The following is a 19906-nucleotide window of genomic DNA, read 5'->3' on the forward strand; positions in this document are numbered from 1 at the left end:
CCACTACTGTCTAGAGTATGGACGAGTTGGTCTAGTTTTGGCATTTCTTGCGTAGCAATCGAGCTTCTGCATGGCCTCTACTGTCTAGAATATGGACGAGTTGGTCTAGTTCTAGCATTTCTTCTATAGCCATGGAGCTCCAGAATGTATACCACTGTCTAGAATATGGATTAGATGGTCTAGTTTAAGCATTTCTTGCATCGCTATCGAGCTTGTGTATGGGCACACTGTGTAGAATACGGAAGTAGTAAAAGGCAGAGTATGCGCTGTAGGCTACCATACTGTACACTGTACAGCAGTAGCCGACTGCAGCTCCGCCATCTTGTCGAATTGCTAATATCTACCGATCAGCTAATCAAGATGTTATCCGAAGCTGAAGAAAGCGTCTTAACCTCCAATTACGTTAATATAAGTAAAGATTTACCTTATGATTCCCTTATTGGTGAAATTAAAGCCAATAAAATTATCGATGATTACGAGAGCGCGGAATTGGACACCATCAGCCATCCAATCAAGCGAAATAAATCCTTACTCGATAAATTGCGCAAAAAACCTTCAGGCACCTTCGTGTTATTTTGTAAACTCTACAGCAACGTAAGAAGTGTTCAATCACAACAAGGGGCAGATCTATTGCGAAAAATCCAAGATGAAAAAGCAAAACTTGCCAGGCCTGGCACAGATCTTAACCACATTACATACGAAAACTCCAATAGGCAACCCGCTGTTGATCTTGACGAACGTAAGTCCAAATTTCTTGTAATTTCTTCACCTGCACCACTTGACTACGTTCAATAATAAATGAAATTGTTGACATGATAACCGCTTATATAAGCTAGAATAGAATGTGTCATCCATTCACCATGGCTGACTGGAGTTTAGCCCTTTCGTTGTATTTCCTCATTGTCAGTCAAAGACCTTTCTCTATTTTTCCCAACGCCATTTTGTTGATCTTTCCACACGGATACAGTGTTAAGGGTACATGACATCATCATCATACTGGATTCTTGAATAATGTTAGTCATTAGTGGAAAGAATGTAACTGCTCTACATATCCAACACCTCGTATTGACACAATCATCTAACACAATATTGAACACCTCTCTATTCAAATACAAACTACATAGGCTTATCAAATCCAACGATAGCAAGTTTCATCATCATTCCTACTGTCCTATAGGTAGAAAACACATCAGTACTATCTTCAAAGTGTTACTATAACGGCAAAATCGTCATAGTTTATAATATTAAACACCTCTCCATTCAAATACAAACTACATAGGCTTATCAAATCCAACGATAGCAAGTTTCATCATCATCCTTACTGTCCTATGGGTAGAAAACACATCAGTATTATTTTCAAAGTGTTACTATAACTGCAAAGTCGCCATCGTTTATATACTTACGTAATTGATCTAGAAATAGCGACTCATCAATCTACAACTACTGGATAGAAAATTGAGCAAGGTAGTCAATCCAGCAAAGTTGCAGACAAATTCAAGAGTTGTATGACCATCATCTTGTCATGTTACTGCGATGATACCATGAGTTTGATCTCTACCAATAGTCCGTGATTAGAAAGTAAAAACCTTACTCAAATAAAATTATCATTTCCTAGCCAAGAAAATCGCCCTCACTTCCTGCATAGCAAAATGAATACAATTCAACGATCAACATCAACTCCAAATTCTTCCTTCTTAAAGCTATCTAGAAACAATATCCGCAGTAAATCATATCCAGACATTGCTTTTAGACAGTGTTATTGATCATTTGCTTTCTACTGTAGTCTTTCTACATGTTTCGTAATGAAGAGTAACCGTGTAGCAGAAGCTATCCGCGATACTATTACCCTTAGATAGGAAACTAAATTACGACGTAGTCAGCAAGTAATGCAATATTGACTCTAGCGCGCTTTTACAAAGCGTTGTTGATCATTTGCTTTCTACTGTAATCTTTCCACATGTTTCGTAATAAAGAGTAACCGTGTAGTAGAAGCTATCGGCGATGTTATTACTCCTAGATAGGAAACTAAATTACAACGTAATGAACAAGTAATATTGACTTTGCTCAGATGACACAGTTTAAGAATCAACTTGTACACCTCCATGTTGTACCAGAAAAGTTCAACTAGACAGTTTCATAGCTACGCGTATTCTTTCAAAAAATTGGATAGAAAAATGTCTTTAGCTTGCTGCTTATACTGTTCTCTCTTAATTCCGTGAAAATAATAGAACACGTCGAAGTGATATCCACTCTAGCTCAGGACGATCAAGTCTAACAACCATTCTCTACGTGCTTTAATCTCATCATTTGCTGATGAAGCTTTGCTCATTACTTTATACAATATCGACTCTATCCTCTGCCTAAATTAAAAGTACACAGTATGTCTGCCATGATCTCTTCTTGGCATGGTTAAGCCATAAAGAGCATTCAGGCAATCTGTCTTCATGCTATACACATAACTGATACGAAATGATATAACAATCACTACTCAATGGCAATTTTTGTAAAAATTCTCATTTAACGGGATTGTAAGCCCTTGATAGTGCCGACTGTAGCCCAAATTCATCCTATAAATGTCTTGTCCATACCAATTAATTGCATGCATGACGATACTAAAATAGACATCATCGAACTATAGCTAACTGTGTAAAGATATAATTCGATTGACATAGGAAACCTCAAGTATTTCTACAAGACCCTTGCTATCTGCTTTATCCATTCATAAAACTAGTAAAAGTAGATGGAAAATATTTAGAACAAATTTATATTTGTAAATCAATTATTTCAGTAACAAATTACTTTGCATGCATGTGGGCTTGTATTACTGGCCTGATTGCTTTCTGATCTCGTCATGTTAATCATATCTTTCTCAAATTATAGCCGCTAAGCCTTACATAAAAAAGATATATAGAGACATCGGTGTAGACTGGCCAAAACTTGCTTTGGAATTAGATTATAGCCAGAATGATATCAAGAGATTCAAAGTCGACACTCAAAACGACTCTAATGAGCAATGTGCTGCAATGCTTTATGATTACCAAAGGAAACATGGATCTTCCTTTACTAAATCCAAGCTAGAGAAGGCTCTACGTGAAAGCGATCTGGGTGAAGCTGCCGACAAACTCTTAAAACTATCATTATAACACGATACGTAAAGTTAAGATTGTATTTTCTTCTATGCCCTTAACTAGATGATTAGCATTAATTAAAATTATCTTTCTAGATTAAGTATTAATTCGTTATTAAATGACCGCAATCTTGACCCTGTTACCATACCTTTTAGACATTGCAATTTTTAATCCAATTACCATGCAATTATACGAGCTGGTATCTATAAATTGCTTATCTTAGGCTAAGGAATAAGTTACCTTTCTATTGAATTTTAAATTGTGCAAGTACCCTTTTTATTCTGATTGTAAAGTAGATAAGTTGTGAACTTTTGTAGCCTTACCATTTCTATATTTTCCCTACCTTTTTAGACGTAGATATGTACACGCAACATAAAACGTATATGTTACCATCAGTAAGTGTATACATCTAAATCTAGCTTATCAAAATCAAATTGGTTTTAAATAGTAACTTTGCTGTCTCAAGTGTCATCCAAATAAAATTAATCAAACCCATATATAGCAGTCAAAAGAATCCACCAGCGATCCAATATGATTTCATAATTACGGTCATCATTTTACTGTAGAGCGGTAGCTCATTGATATCAGATGGAGAGTTATCGAAAATCAAACAAGTGCATCCAAGCTGAATTTCTCGATACACTTATTAGTCGACCCATAATGAGCGTTTTTGATATTCGTATACGCTATTTAGTAATGTTATTTCTCCGGGACATGTATAACTTTAATAAAGATTGGATACAAGTTCAATGTAACAGATTCTGCTTCAGCGATGGAGATTAAGATGGATATGCAAAATAAGATATTTTACCATTAAAAGCACATTTATTCAATCAAGCCAAAATCATTATCTATAAGTCATAATGAAGAGAAAATACCCGTAAAAAGCTGATAATTTCCGTTCAGTTACAATTTGCATGCTGCATACTTCTCTTTCCTAAGCTCTAAAAATGCAATCTATCAGCCATATCAAGGTAGAGAAAGATATTTCACCATTAAAAGCACATTCATTTAATCAAGCTTAAATCATTATCTATAAGTCATAATAAAAAGAAACTACCCGTAAAAGGCAGATAATTTCCATTCAGTTACAATTTGCATGCATACTCTTCTTTCCTAAACTCCAAAAATGCAATTTATCAGCCATGTCAAGGTAGAGAAATGTGCCTGACCCTATCATGAATTGTTCATTATTATAATACTATGTAAACAGGACGATGCTGAATATAAATTTTGAACGTTAAATTATCGTCCGTAATTAAACTACAGTAGTCGAAACTATCAACCATCCGATGACAAATTAATATTGACAATACAGCATCGTCAAGACGATTTGAATGTAATCGATTTGGTGCCCTTTATGACTGTAATAATGCACTTTCGCTTGCTAGACGTAACAGAACAGGCCAAGATCTACTAATCTGCCCTGTAGAAAAGCCATCTTAGCAGCCAGGTAGTGATTTGCGCAATACTGTAAATCCTATAACAAATTAGAGTCGCTTGCTAACTCTAATTTCTTGTTGGTTCTACAGCATTGCGTATGCCATTGCATATTAATCATAATCAATCCAAAATACTGCTGAAAAATATCGCACTGTAGACATATTCGCGATGCGTTAAGCCAATTTTCTTAAATGCTACAAATTAATTAACACCATTAAAATTTACTGTAAGATATGTTACTATGAAAGGCGCAATTGCTTACAGTTCAATGACAATGCTTTCATCGGCAATATTTCAAATTTCACATATCGATTGTAGTAAGGAGTCTAACATTGAAATTTTATTTAAAAATATCGTTGTAACTTAAACATAGATAAATGTCTCCGCTTTCAAATTTCTATTACACCTAATGCTTTTTTATTTCTTTATCCCTCTCGAATTCTTAACTAATCCCCTTTAATTAATATTCAAACTAGCAGTGAGAATTACTTTATGATTTCGATGCTTAATCTACAGTAGCAATAGCCGATCAAGCAAATCAATACTATAATTGAAAATAATGTACTATAGCTGACGCACTTTGGGAGATCCTACGGCAAACTCTATCAGTATGTTTGCACTGTAAATCATGAGGATAAATACTGAGCGCTACTTACTATCTTGAGATTAAAATCAGATTTATATACAGATTGCTTGCCAACTGAAATGACAAGAAACGAAATCTTCTAATAATATTATACAGTAGCCTGATTACAGTATAACAATTACTTCAACGAACTAATGTGCTTTTGATATTTCTATAAGGGTTAAATGTTAAAGTAAAATAGAGAAGGAAATTTTATTATGGCATGCAAACCATAATTAATGATTAGCAAAAAACTATAAATCCCATCAGGTGATATCCAATTTTGATATCATCACAAATAGATTAGAATTATTAATTTTTGGATAGATTATCATTAGTAAAAATTTGAAAATATACAAGAAAATAGATTTAAATCATCATAATTTAAAGTATTATTCCTCTGCCAAAGCATTATATTTGCCTATATAATAAAGAAGAGCATTCAATGCTACTGCACTTCGTGAAAATAATATTAAAATCATTACTAATCTCATTTATTGCAACAATGCGGTATATACTGTATTATGTGGGATTTTACACTATGCTTTTATTCAAGTACAGTTTCTATTACTGTACCGCAAGCATTGCAGGTCTACAACGTACAGTGTATACTTATTGAATTCTGATCAATCCATTAATGCTAATGTATTTTATTTTTCGTTAACTGCTAATTTATCATCACTGTAAGACAATTAATGCAATATGATGCAATTAGTAAATACAATGTTTTTCTGTATAGGCAATATAAGAAACCATGTGTTTGTAGTGTTATACAGTAGGGAGTAACTTATCAAAAATACTAATTCCATTTTGATAATTTGATTAAAACTCTTGCAGATAATATATAAATTTTCAACCATTTAATGGTTTTAATGGTGGCAATAGACATTACAAAAACCTAAATCAGAACGCTACATTCGCTTTTAACTTTAGTAAATTTTTTAGCCTATCTTTGGAGGTTCATGGAAGACACACATCATGATTATCTAAAAGAAAGTCTTCAGCAACCATAAGTATATTCTCAGTAGGGTTGCTATACAAATTCCATTGGCTTTAATACTGATAATTCAATCAACTTTAATCGGATAGGTTTATATGAATAAATATAGAATTGCTCTATAATAATGGTATATGATGACTTAAAAGGATCAAAACATATCTAATTTTCGTATATTAATGCAAATGTATGATGAAATTCCGCATGATTGATCTAATTTTTACTCATTGATAAACCTATATTTTATATTTGCAATATGGATAAATCGTACAGTAGATAGCATAAGGGGGAGTGTTATTACTCTTTGTAAATAACTATGTAAATGTAGACTATCAATTTATTTTAGGAATTTTTTCCTTAAATGGGTCATAAACATTAATTACCACGTCATATCTTAATAGGTAAAGTAATATCGATATAAACAATATATAATGCAACGGTAATAATATTTACATTTGAAATGTCTACATTTTGGACGCAACGTCCTGCGCTCAATTTCTATATAATAATTTTTTTATTACGCATAGAAGTAGCTCAACTACACAAAGGTAATGCAGAAATTTATTTTAAGGGTATAATTCGAATACAGTTTGGTTAAATAGTCTTTGGATTCGGTAGTGTTGGATACCAAAAAGAACTGTATAGCAATCAACGTCCTTAGCAATCATGACATAGAGTATGCAAATATGTACATGCAATAAAGTAATCCAGTAACAATAAGTAGTTGGATGTAGGGGAGTTCGCTAGTTGTATTATTAAATAATTAATTAAAGCGGAACAACAAATTAAATTAATTTAGATGGCTATCTCAGCGTATTATAATAGCAACAAAGATTCCGTTGTGCTATCTCAAAGTATTTAAAATCGAAGTCATAATTGTCAGGTACAATAGATAATTTCAGCACTAGAAACGCCTCCACTAGACCATATCACAAATTAGTTTACACAATTCTACGAGAAAAGAGCCGAAAGTATAGAGTCAATTCGAGAATTGGAATGATCTACCTGAGAATAATAATGATTAAACATGATAGAATAGTCATTAATAATTTATTAACAAATCTTTATCTGATGATTTAGATACGGTTGTGCATTTACCTTTCATATAAAATAATACGTCATGATAACGTTATTTATAGCAAACTATAATCTCATTATTTAAATTAATCCTTAATTAATAGATTAAATTATTATCACAGTCTTGCTCTAGTTTTTCTAGCATAGAATTGCCATTCATAGCTACTATAAATAGGAAAATATGAAGGTAATAATAGATTGACCGCATGGATAACATTATTGACGTAATATCTGCTTTCAATTACATATAGTTGGGAAACTGCTAGTGTACATTCAATACGAGTTCATCGCTATTTATAAATTATTTAAAGATGAAAGTTCAAAGCATAATAAAATGGACCACTCCTACAAAATCTCTCAAAAATGTAGAAAATATCGATTTGCCTTCTAAGGTAGACTGAATAGAATCCATACTAATGTTGATGTCTATGATGAGGTACGTCTACTCCTGTAAGAAGGATATATTGCTATCCACTATAGAACTCTATTGCAATATAGCTGCTTACTATGAAACCCAACTAGTTTATATTTGTTACCTGAAATCGAGTAACGTGCAGCAAGGATAGCTTTGAAGAAAAAGAGGAAGAATTAGGAAATAATGAAGAATTCCATTACGCAACTACGAAAATATTGCTTGGTATAGCAGCTACAATAGTGCTAAAGTTATGTACTTTATATTATACTAAGCTGAAGGATGAGTATTAGCTAGTGAAGAGTGCAAAGGCAGTTATAGTAAAAAGTGGAAACGACTTTATTTTATTCGCTGATTTGAAATAATATAAGGATATCTTGTCGATTATCCAATATAAATAACTCTACCGTTTGCTATCGATCCCCTAATGGTGCAGTTATTTATCACGGCAATTTTATGTCCCAAGGAGCTAATGTAAATCTAATGAGAAGAAATTAAATATTACACTAAGATAATAATTGGACTGTAACGCACTGATTACTCACATCGATAATTAGAGTAGACAATATTATTACGTAAAGCCATAAGGGTAGAATACGTCTAAAACTTAATTTAATTAATTACTATTCTTACTTGAATAATTTAACTCAAAATGCAGTAATCATTTTATTATTTCAGATGTAACTGCAGGTGATCATATTCATATTTATCAGTTGTAAGTTTTAGATAGTGAAGTAACAGGGATTAATAATACTTTAAAGAAGATAAAGCGAATTACATCCGTATGGGTTTATGATATCTAGTTATTTTATCTCAACTTATTTTAATGTTTTAAAGGTAAATTTTAATTTAACTGATTGGTAATTATCGATAATTAGGCATCATTAATTTATTAATGATTTGGGTAGCTTACAATATGCCTACAACGTATCCACTGTTATAAATAGTGGAAACATGTTAAGTATTGACTTTGTAACATGGTTTTAGCATTAATAAGTTTAGCTTTTGAATTATAAATATTTATACATCAAAGCATTAATATTAGATCTTTTGTTAATTATAGCATCTTAAGAAGTGAAAGAGCTAACATCTGCTTTAAATTACTGCATATTATTACCCCATCTTATAGACTAAGATCTGTGTAACTACTAAGAATTGTTATATTTATTCTTGTTATATCTTTATAGATGATACTTTTCAATATTGTTTACAACTTTAATAACTTCTAAGTATTATATCACATAGAACATTTGCCCTTATTTATATTTACCCTTCAGAGGAAGCAAAGGAACTACCACATATTTTATAATCTTATTTTTACAGCTCTGAGAGGGGAATTAGGTGGGATGTAGTTATAATTGTACAATGATCAGCTACTTACTTGTTTGAAAGTCTAACCATTGTAATCTAATTATTTGCAGTGTAAGACGGTAACTGGTAGTACGATATCGTTGCATAATTATAACAGCTATTCAGATAATTACTACATTTCTTAAATTGATATCTACGTTGTTACTCCAAAAACTGCTTTTATCTCTTCTTTTTATATCTCTAAGCAATAGTATATTTCAAATTTTAGTATAACATTTAAAGCTTTTTAATTATTGCATAAAATATTAGAATTTGTCTATCATTTATAGCCTTAGAGAAGTGAAAGAGCAACCATATGTTGTAAAATGTTATTGTACTTTATTTTCCATATTCTATAAATCGATCTCTTTACAGCTATTATTAATTACCGTATAATTCTTACTATATTTCTACCAATTAATATAGGTGGGGTTTATGACAAAGTTTACAGCTTTTTAAGTATCATGTATCTCTCTATATATTTATAGCTCAATTCATTACCAGTAACTTCGTATGCAAACGTTAAAAATTACCATTGCTATCATAGCAATTGACTATTTTTCGATTAATTCCTACTCTACTCTACTCTTGCAAGTTAATTTTAATCCACATTCATATTATTGACTAATTTTCAATTTATAATTCATATCTACAACTGAAAGAAAATCATCGCCATATATGTAAGAATTATACTATCGATTTCTTAGGGTAGATCAAAGTTTAGGGAATAAAGAGTATTCATAAAACTAGTCATTCCTTATGCATTTTAAATTAGCTCATTGGACAAATCGCATTAGTCGTCTTACGCGTCTCTTATTGTTTATTCATACGATGATCTTAATCAAACAGTGCCAAATAATTAGCAATTAATATTCTAGAGAGTAAAAACAATATAATGTACTAGGTAGTCCTATCAGATGCTTGTGCAATTCTTTTATTTGTTACGGTACTTTATGGGCATGATTATCCCTTTCTATTCAAAAAAATTACTCTCTATTGATGTTATAAGGATTAGATATTTGAAACTTATACAGATACAACCCTATTGATAGAATAATTTCAAAAGACAGCCGCTGTACAGTAATATCTGTATACAGATTATTTGCTTTTTGCCAAAACCTACTTGAAAAACTTCCAATATTTATAGGAATAAATAAATTCCATTAATTCTTATTATTATCCAAGCTTACAACTGTTGGCTTTGGTTTGATGCAAGCAAAAGGACAGAATCATAAATGTAATTAACCTCTCGTAATTAATAATAAATAACATCAATTTTTGCAATAATGAAATATTCCATCGATGACAATTCGTATAGACTTCTATTACTTTAGTTTTGAACCTTAAACTGACATTTCTAATACTCACATAAGACATTATGGTTTTAAATTGTGCGAACTAATTGCCGGCATACGTTTTTAGAGTAAGGTGATCCAAGATAATTAATTAATTTGAAATAAATGTTGCCTAAAGACAATCCTAGTTATACAATATGATAGGATAATTATATTAGCAAGACCATATGAAATAATTTTGAAAAAATGTTGATCAATTACCAAGGGATGTGGCAATAATTAAATAAGAAAATTTTTAAATTCTTGCATGTTGAAAATGGCTTCATAAAAATATCTGCCTGATTCATTATGAAAGAAAACAGTCATTGAAAAACAGATACAATCTACTAAAACTTATTATAAAATTAATACTAATCTATTGAAGCTCAATAATAAATGTAGAGGTCATTCTTTGCATCAAAGTATAAGCAACAATCTAGAAGGGTGAGAAAGTTAATTTTAAATGACCTCATGAATAGTTCCTTTAGTATCATCGTGTCGAAATAGAGTAAAAATTTTATTATTGAAGCAGTACCATTGCCAAAAGATTAAAAATCAATGCTTAAACAGTGCTGTAGTTAAGAAATAGGATAGCTAATCGATTAGAACTACATCTTACGTCGGTAATGACGAGGACAAGATTATAAATACAAACTGCAACAATAATAATATTATCAATCGAAGTAAACGGTATTGTCAATAGTATGCCTAGTAAACAAAGCAGCAGCATCCATATGGATATTCAATTTTGGGACTTGTTTAATTTGAGAAAACGACCTACGTAGAAAATGGGTGATAATTAAGTTAATTTTGAAACGACCTACAGGAGTAATAGCTAAAATTGCTATTATTATTTTGGTGGTAGACTAGTTAGAGTCTACTCTATCCTATTGCATGAATTTTATTGAAATCTTATCGAGAATTATCGACAAGTATTGGCAGAATTTTAATCTAGCTAAAGTATAAACTAATTGAATACATCCACCAATAAGTTTACATTATAATCTTAATAATAAGCATTGACGTGGTAGACATTAATGCAATGTATAATGAATATAAGATCGGTTATCCAATTGTAAAACTTTCAGAATTGGACTATTGTCCTTTAATACGGCTGCATTGTACAGTAGATTTCATTTCGATTCCATTAACGTCTAAATCTATCCTCTGCAGACAAATTCCTTCGATAATTATCTTACAGAAATAACAGTAATTAACCTTTGTGGAATTCATTTCCATATCTATTCTAGCGGCCATATATATTGTGATGACTACTAAATAAATGCTGTGGTCTTATTGCTACTTATTCATTGTCACAGCAAATAGAGATGGAATCTGATGACAATCAGTTTATATAAACATCTTTTTCTATGGTCTAGTTTCAGTAATTGTATTATAGGATGATAAACATCTTTCTTGTCACGAGACGAGAATTGAATATATATCATTGATGGATCAGAATCACTGTCAACTATCTTCTATCCATATTATCGATTGGAATCGTTCTCCTAGTAGGATAAACCTGCGAGCTATTGCATACTGGTTAGAGACTACATCTTAATTTATTTACTTAATTATATTTTATCTATTCATCATAAAAAGGACGAGACAGATTGCAAAATCCACCAATGCAACATTTGACCTTATCAAACCTTGGCAAAAAGCAATTTATTAATTTAAACTCCAAATTTTACTCTTTTTTTCAAGGTAGCAATAGAGCAGACTGAGGCAGAAAGATCACTTTCTACAACATTGTAGGCTAAAATACTAGTACTAAAATTGAAATGACTCATCATATTGAATATCAGCATGATCTCCTTTGAAAGGTTTTTCTATTTGTAATGATTGAAAACAGTCAATCTCGCCCTTTTAGCTTCATATCGTAAAATTGTATGCTAGCATAACGAATAGGATGGATCAAAGTTTGTAGTAAAATCGAATCATTTAACAAATTGAATATAATCCTCGTATCGATTCGATTTCTTTTGTGAGTTCAAAATCATAATTGAAAGATTATATACAACTTGCTTTCTTTGCACAATAAGATCAATATCTATATCAATATGATGGATTAATACTGGCACTAAAACCCATCAATTTAGCCTAGTGAACTTCAGCATGATGTTTTAAAAGAATTTTTTCCATGTACACCTGTTCATAGGCTGCAAATCATGCTACCTTTGCTCAATAATATACTATAGTAATATGATCGCTTAAAATCGTTAACGAAAATTCAATAACCAGCATATTGAGCAGTGCTATGAGGTTAATTACAATTCTTTGTAAACATATCGATATTTGAAAGGCCCTAGATTTCCCTTTCTTTACTCAATAGAGAAAATACCTAATTTTAGGATATACTAACGAAAATTGGAGTCACGTTTCGTACGATGCTGATGATAACATTCTAATCCAAGTGTGTTATTCACCATTAATTAGAATATCATTTATTTATACTTCTCAACCTTTGAATCATTTATTTAACTTTTGAATATTCCTAACATTGTCCAATTAGCTGATCAAAGGATAAAAATGACGGAAATAACATCCTTTACGATATTTTCGGTAATAAGAAACATCTGCTTAGCTTAATTGAATAGAAATGACCCAATACCAAATCTAATTTTAATCTTTTTCTATTTCTATACAGTCATGATTAGTCATGATTGCTGTCTTGATTTAATTGTAATTAGTTTAAGCGCTCTGTTCCGACTACTAAAAGAATAATGAAGATTATGTCGATCTATTTTATTAATCTACCTGATCAATACATTCGTCAGACCACTGTTTTGAGTTTTAGTCGAACGTGTTTTAATTAGAAAATGGAATTATTTCGGTCAAAAGTTAGAAAAATACGTATAGAATGGAGTTTTAATGAAGTATCGTTCTATTTACAATTTGAAATTTGTAGATCGATTTTATTAAAATATGGATAGATGAGTTTATGATAGCACGTGCAAGGTCATATGGAATGCCAAATGTTCAAAAAGTAACAGTAAAACAGTAAGCACTCGGGAATTTATGCAAACTCGTGTGCATATATTTACTACGCTAGTGTAGTCTAATAAGTTAAAGTTAAACAATAAATATCTTTTGATATTTATAGTGTATTAACTAAACTAATAGTGAATTTAAAATTGAATAATTCCTTTACTTTAAATAACAAATCTTGTGAGTAAATACTGATAAAGCAACATAAGATGGCAAGAGATCAAAGATTAATTTGAATAGCACATTGAAATCTGGGCGAAATTTTTAAATATATATTTTGCTTATATCCATCACGAGAGAAGATACGACATAAAATAGCAAAAGATGAAAGAGCAATTTGAATAGCTCATTGATATCCAAACTAAACTTTTAAATCTGTTTTGCTTATATCCGCCACTAGGGAAGATACAACATAGCATAGCAAAGATCCATTTGAATTGGCCATTGATATCTAAACTAAAGTTTTAAATATGTTTTGCTTATTTCTATCACGAGCGAAGATACAGCATAAAATAGCAAAAGATGACGATTAATTTGAATAGCCCATTGATATCTAAACGAAACTTTTAAACATGTTTTACTTCTATGCTTCACGAGCGAAGAAACAGCATAAAATAGCAATAGATGAAAGATCAATTTGAATAGGTCATCAATGTCCAAACGAAAGTTTTAAACATGTTTAAATCTATCCATTATGAGCGAAGATTAAACATAAAATAGCAAAAAGATGAAAGATCCATTTGAATAGCCATTATAATAGCTAAATGAAAGTTTTAAATGTTTTTTGCTTATACCCGTCACGAGTGAAAATAATATATCTTAAAGCGTAGGAGTAGAAATAATTATATCAAAACCACTTGGAAAATTGATACACACCCGTGCGCATATACTATTTAAAGTCCAATAATGCAGTATAAAAATAAATGAATATTTTTAATAGTATCCATAAAGTAAGAAGATACAGTAAATTACTCGATTTTCCAATTTTGGGATCAATTTGATAATTCATGAATATATACCATCAAAGGGTAGCAGTAAAAATGATAAACACTTTAGAATTACCGTATAACTATTCATTTACGTCTTTAACCTTAGTTATCAGTACTGGGAAGGCAGTAAAACTAAACCCTTTAGAACTCCGATTCTTTACAATTACAGTCACTAATTTTCGTTCTATGAGTGGATAAATGATTATGGAATGGCTTAATTAATCATTTCGTCATCATGAATAATATTGCCGCTCATCTAGCATCATGAATTTAAAACGATTTAGATACACTTAATGCCATGTTAAGTTAAGGACTAAATTAGCATAGCTGATTGCAAGACAGTATCAATTTCCAGGTGTATAACAAATACCATCGGTAGCCGATGCTATTGACTCTATTTGACAAGGCTTACCGTAACTAATGGATGCTATTATCTGCTCTGCAATGAGACTATTGTGCTGCAATAAGGTACTCGTTAATATATCCTTCTTATGGATATTCTTGGAGATGATTCAGTTACAGAAAGAAAGTTGAGTTGATCGCAATATACTGTACTATTCGATAAGCTATTTATTTCTACGAAAAATACATATTATACAGTTTACTCCTTATAAGAATAAGGTTGACAACCGATTCCATAGTTGTAATATGCCAACTTGGTAAATTTATTTTTCTATGAGATTATCTACTCTACACCTTGGCCACTGTGCTGCAACACAGTGCTCGTTAAAATATCCTTTTTATGGATATTATTGGAGATTATTGTGCTACAGAAAGAAGGTAGAATTAATTGTAGTACTGTATACTGTACTATGTGATTGATTATTTATTTCCACGGGAGATACATACTATATAGTCATTTCTTATAATAATAAGGTTGACAGCTGGCTCCACAGCTCTCATATGCCAATTTAGTAAATTTATTTTTCTTCCGTAAAATAAACGATTCTATTCGTGAAGGATCCTGATAATCTCCGTATATGTACTCAGTATGGCATACATACTAAATGATATAAGCAGCATATATTCAACAACAAATACAAGATTAATGGAAAAGAGTCCGTCCAGAGTTAAAAGAAAAATATATTCTGCGTTATGCTCTGCTCCAATATCAATTTATTATATAAGAATTACTCTATTCTACTTATAGTAAAGATTCTTTCGAAATTTTCATTGCCCTTCTTTTGGTAAATATCTTCAACGTACAGAATTATATCGTTGTAAAGTATTTCTTACGGTTGTAGACTAATGATACTAAATATTCTCTATTTGACGGTGTTTACAGTAGCCATCCTGCTTTGCATTTCTGAAATGACATTCAATCGTTGTAATATATTGCTCAATTAAATAAATTCAAATCATGTCGTACAAAATATTATTTTCTTTCTCTTACGGTGATAAAACCTAGATTTCTATGCCCAATTTTCATTGCTATATTATCATGATAATACAGCCTTAAATAAATCAGCGGATCTCCTTAATCTATTATATCGATAGCATATATTTTATGACCATAAAATTGACTTGTCTGTCCCCAAGCGTCTCAATCAAGACTACCATTAGCGGTTTCTGTCAAGGACTACTAGAAATCAATCGTAGTAATTTCTAGTAATCTATATCTCCGCTTTGCTAAAGGGTTGATTTGATACATCATTAGCTTGCCTCAATCGAATCAATTTTGGCTGATTGGTCACTCTATGACAGCATTTACAATAATGTTACGGTTTTTTTATTCAAAGTATTATTTACGTATAGGTGATTACTTGCTAGAGTAGAAAACGAGTTTTTGACAATTTATTGTTTCAATAGTTCAGTCCCATCGTACAATAATATAAACTACAATTACTCAATAGACTATAGCCTATGGAATATCTTAACTATAATTTATATGTAGATGCTACTTCTTTGAACAGATTAGAGGTTGCAATGAATTTATTATTCTATTTAACCAATACTTCTTTGCGTCACCCTGTATAATACTATTGACTCTGGAGCACATTCAATGAAACAATTTATAAGTGGAAATTTACTTGTAGTAATAGAATCAAATTTCTAATTCATCTGATCAGTCCTTTATGCATTAGTCTTAAGATACAGATTTACCGTAGGGTTCATCTTAATTTCAGCTTAAGTATAAATGGCCATACTTTTTTAGTAGATTGGAACTACATTAATTCATTATTCAATCAGTGATACCACTAATAGCAAGATGCATTCACTCTCAGATACTTTTACTCCTGAATAGCCAATTCTTTCATTAGAATACAAGTCTCGAAATTCATTTTCCCATCCAATCAATACTTTTAGCAGTCAGATAGATTTACCAGGGATAAGTTAGACAGAAGATGGAATGTTTAACCGTTCAGGCCATTCTGTAGCGTTATGTCCGCCTATTTTTGACCGCGTGTCAGCGTAACCAACTTTAATAAACACAGTAATAAGAAGGATAGTAACTTAATAAACAGTGTAAGTATGGATAATCAGTAGATTATGCCTTAAATCGGTGTCGTTACCAGGAATAGTTAGTTAATGAAATAAAGGATATTGAGACTGTTTTATGAATAAACTTCCAGGTCCTTTCTATAATAAACGACAGAATGAACGGATACATCAATGATATTATAATTCTTGTTTGCTGATTTATTTTGTATAAGCGAAAATTTTTTTCGCTTTTTCAATTCTGCATCCAACTCTACAGTACATCGTTTCATCATTAAATACTGACTTCTGGAGCCTGGTGCATATTACTTGTAGTAAATAGATATATTACCAAGACTACATTATTTATTGCTTCACAGGTGACATTATAATTCTTATTAGATGACATATTTCGTATCGATGAAATATTTTGGCTATTTGTTTTAATTCGCATTAATGTCTGTATCGTTCTATCGATAATATTGCCTTTCAAAGCCTAGTACTTAATACTTGTTATAAATAGATATACTACAGTTACTATTTTGCTATTCAATCACAAGCTGATATATATCGTATAGGCGAAAATTTGGGGCTACTTTTTCCAAATCTGTATTAAAGTCTGCATGATTTATCGATAAATACTAACTTTTAGGGCGTAGTACTAATTATTTGTTGTAAATAGATATCCTACCATTGCTAGAATACCGTAGTTAGTCAACAATTCTATGCCCGCGCCTACGGTATAAACGCAAATAACAAATTTTGGCCTGCTCAAAACTGATGAGGCTACGGGTATTGAATTTCATTTTCCAAATTGGTTTGGTAGCCTGAAATTTTTAGCTTTTGTTTCATTTTCTCCTTTTTGATATCATTCTATCAAGCTATTACTTATCCACCGACTTACTATACTGCATATAGACTATAAATTGCCAATAGTCGCTACCTATCAAAACTATCGTCTAGGATATTTCATGGATTGCTATTATTTGCAGTAGCATGCATAGTAATTGGTTTACCATGTGTTATGTTGTTTGCCTAGTATACGAATTATAGGAAAGAACCTTTCAATTATACATTATAATTTTACCTTGTGATACTAATTACCAGTTTCTCGGAATTGAAGCTAATCAATACCGTAATCTATGATCAATACTGAGTCAATAGGAATCAATTCTCGTACACTATGTGCTAAAAATTGAGTAAGAAATAAAACAATTTCCATAAACATTCTACTCAATCGATATTTCAATTTATAGCCAATACACACTACAGTAAATCCAACACAGACTGCTATAGTAGGGTGAAAAATGCAATCCATATTTCGATATTCTACTCCATTAATATTCCAATCTCAAGCCTGTATTCACTAAGTTCAACACCAGTCTTTTCTACATAAAGTGCTATAAAAAGCTAAGAATTAAAACTAATTAAAGTACAACACTATTGCTTTGTGAAACGGAATTCTGCTGCAACGGTTAACCAAACTTGAACTAATATTTCTTTGATCACATCATGGTTGCCATCCATTTATTTCATTCTTTTACCATTCTGCATAAGATTATCATTAACGTTCGACTAATTTGGCTATCTACAACTTGCAAGAACCGGTGGGATATCAAGCATGGCAACCCATTTGGCCAAGATCAACATGCAAGAACATGTTCAATATCAAAAATTATTTTTAGCTGCCCCCTCCCTTTTTTGACTGATCTTTTCATTTTGTGCTTAGAATATGTTCAACATATGCAAAAATACGCAATAACTACAGCCACTGGCTATAATGTGTACCGGCATCGATAGCAAGACGGTACCATTTACATACTGCAGGCATACTTGCAGAGAAAAGATGCCCAATTTTTTTTTCATCAAGCAGAGCAGCTATGAGTCACAGAAATAGATAGGATAGTTTTCGCTGGTTATAGCAAGAAGAACGACAATTCGTCGTATCGACAGAGGAGAATGGAATTAATTCATCGATCGTTACCAAAGGTCTATAAATACTTCCATCAACGCCTATTCGTTGATGGATTCGTTGAAATTGAACATCTTGAACTGGGTGTCGTGTAGAAAATAAAAAATTATTGATATTTTAATAAACTAATTCGTGACATAGTACATGCAAATATGATTAAAAATCATGGATTAACAAGCTTACGTCTAGTCTTTTAGCAACTTGTATATGTCAATAGGTTAAAAAAGTAACTGAGTACAGTATATATAAACTGTTCCATATTTAACAGCACGATCTTATTAGTTTACAGCAAGCAATATTGCTTTTTAAGAACACGGAAATAGTAAACACATTAATATTCGGAAACGATTTGAGGATAAGCAGATTATGAAATACTTGGATTCATGTCTATACCGCATAGAACATATGATAACTATCCATTGGTATTGAAAATTAGTCGAAATGAATGATAGCAGCAAGCTTGTTAATGACTCAATTGACTTTTATTGTAAATTTTTATCAGTTATTTTTAATAGAAAAGTACACAAGTAGAAGATTTACTGCACAAAGTTCACGTTGTCATCATTACTTGGATGATTAAAAAGTACGGGCAATAAAAGCTTTGCTAAGCAAATAAAGAAAAAAATTGCATATCCATATTGAAGGAGCATTTCCTAAACGTGGATAGAGTAACAAACTGCTATTCCATTGATAGTAATTTTGCTATTTATTGACTTTAGTGCTTTTTCTTAACCATTTACAACCCTATTTATGCAACCAATTGAATTATAAATGAGTAGAGTAAGAGAATTGCAACATTTGATGCGATGGGAGCCAATAAAGGATCAATGAAAAAAAATTGATAGCAAGCCTAATGGCCTTGAATAAGACTTACGTGCCAAGCAATGATTGGTACTAGAATATTGTGCTAAATTAGCATTCCTACAAATGAATGAAATAGCATAGAGCAGACTGGATTTAATAACTATGCCGAGTAGATTGCCAATTTATCACTGTAAAACTTCCTCTAATGAACGAGAGATCGTTCAAAGCAAATGATACAAACATAATACATGATATCGAGAATTTGGAAACTTTTTTTACTTCTTAAGATATAAGCGTATGTTTGGATATATCGCCTGAATTTGGATTAGTGAGCATAGAAGAAAATAGCGTCAATTGACTAAAATA

At 31.4% G+C, this 19906-nt stretch overlaps 1 protein-coding gene across 1 annotated transcript; it reads left to right on the top strand.

Moving 5' to 3' along the window:
• Nucleotides 1-360: 360 nt before the first annotated feature.
• On the top strand, nt 361-3143 carry TRIADDRAFT_61459 (uncharacterized protein; the record flags this gene model as incomplete). The annotated part of the gene is made up of 2 exons (XM_002117379.1): nt 361-739; nt 2881-3143. 2 exons carry the CDS (start codon nt 361-363, stop codon nt 3141-3143), a joined length of 642 nt encoding a protein of 213 aa, XP_002117415.1.
• Nucleotides 3144-19906: the final 16763 nt, after the last annotated feature.

This window comes from Trichoplax adhaerens, genomic scaffold (assembly GCF_000150275.1).
Source record: "Trichoplax adhaerens TRIADscaffold_24 genomic scaffold, whole genome shotgun sequence".
Lineage (NCBI taxonomy): Eukaryota > Metazoa > Placozoa > Uniplacotomia > Trichoplacea > Trichoplacidae > Trichoplax > Trichoplax adhaerens.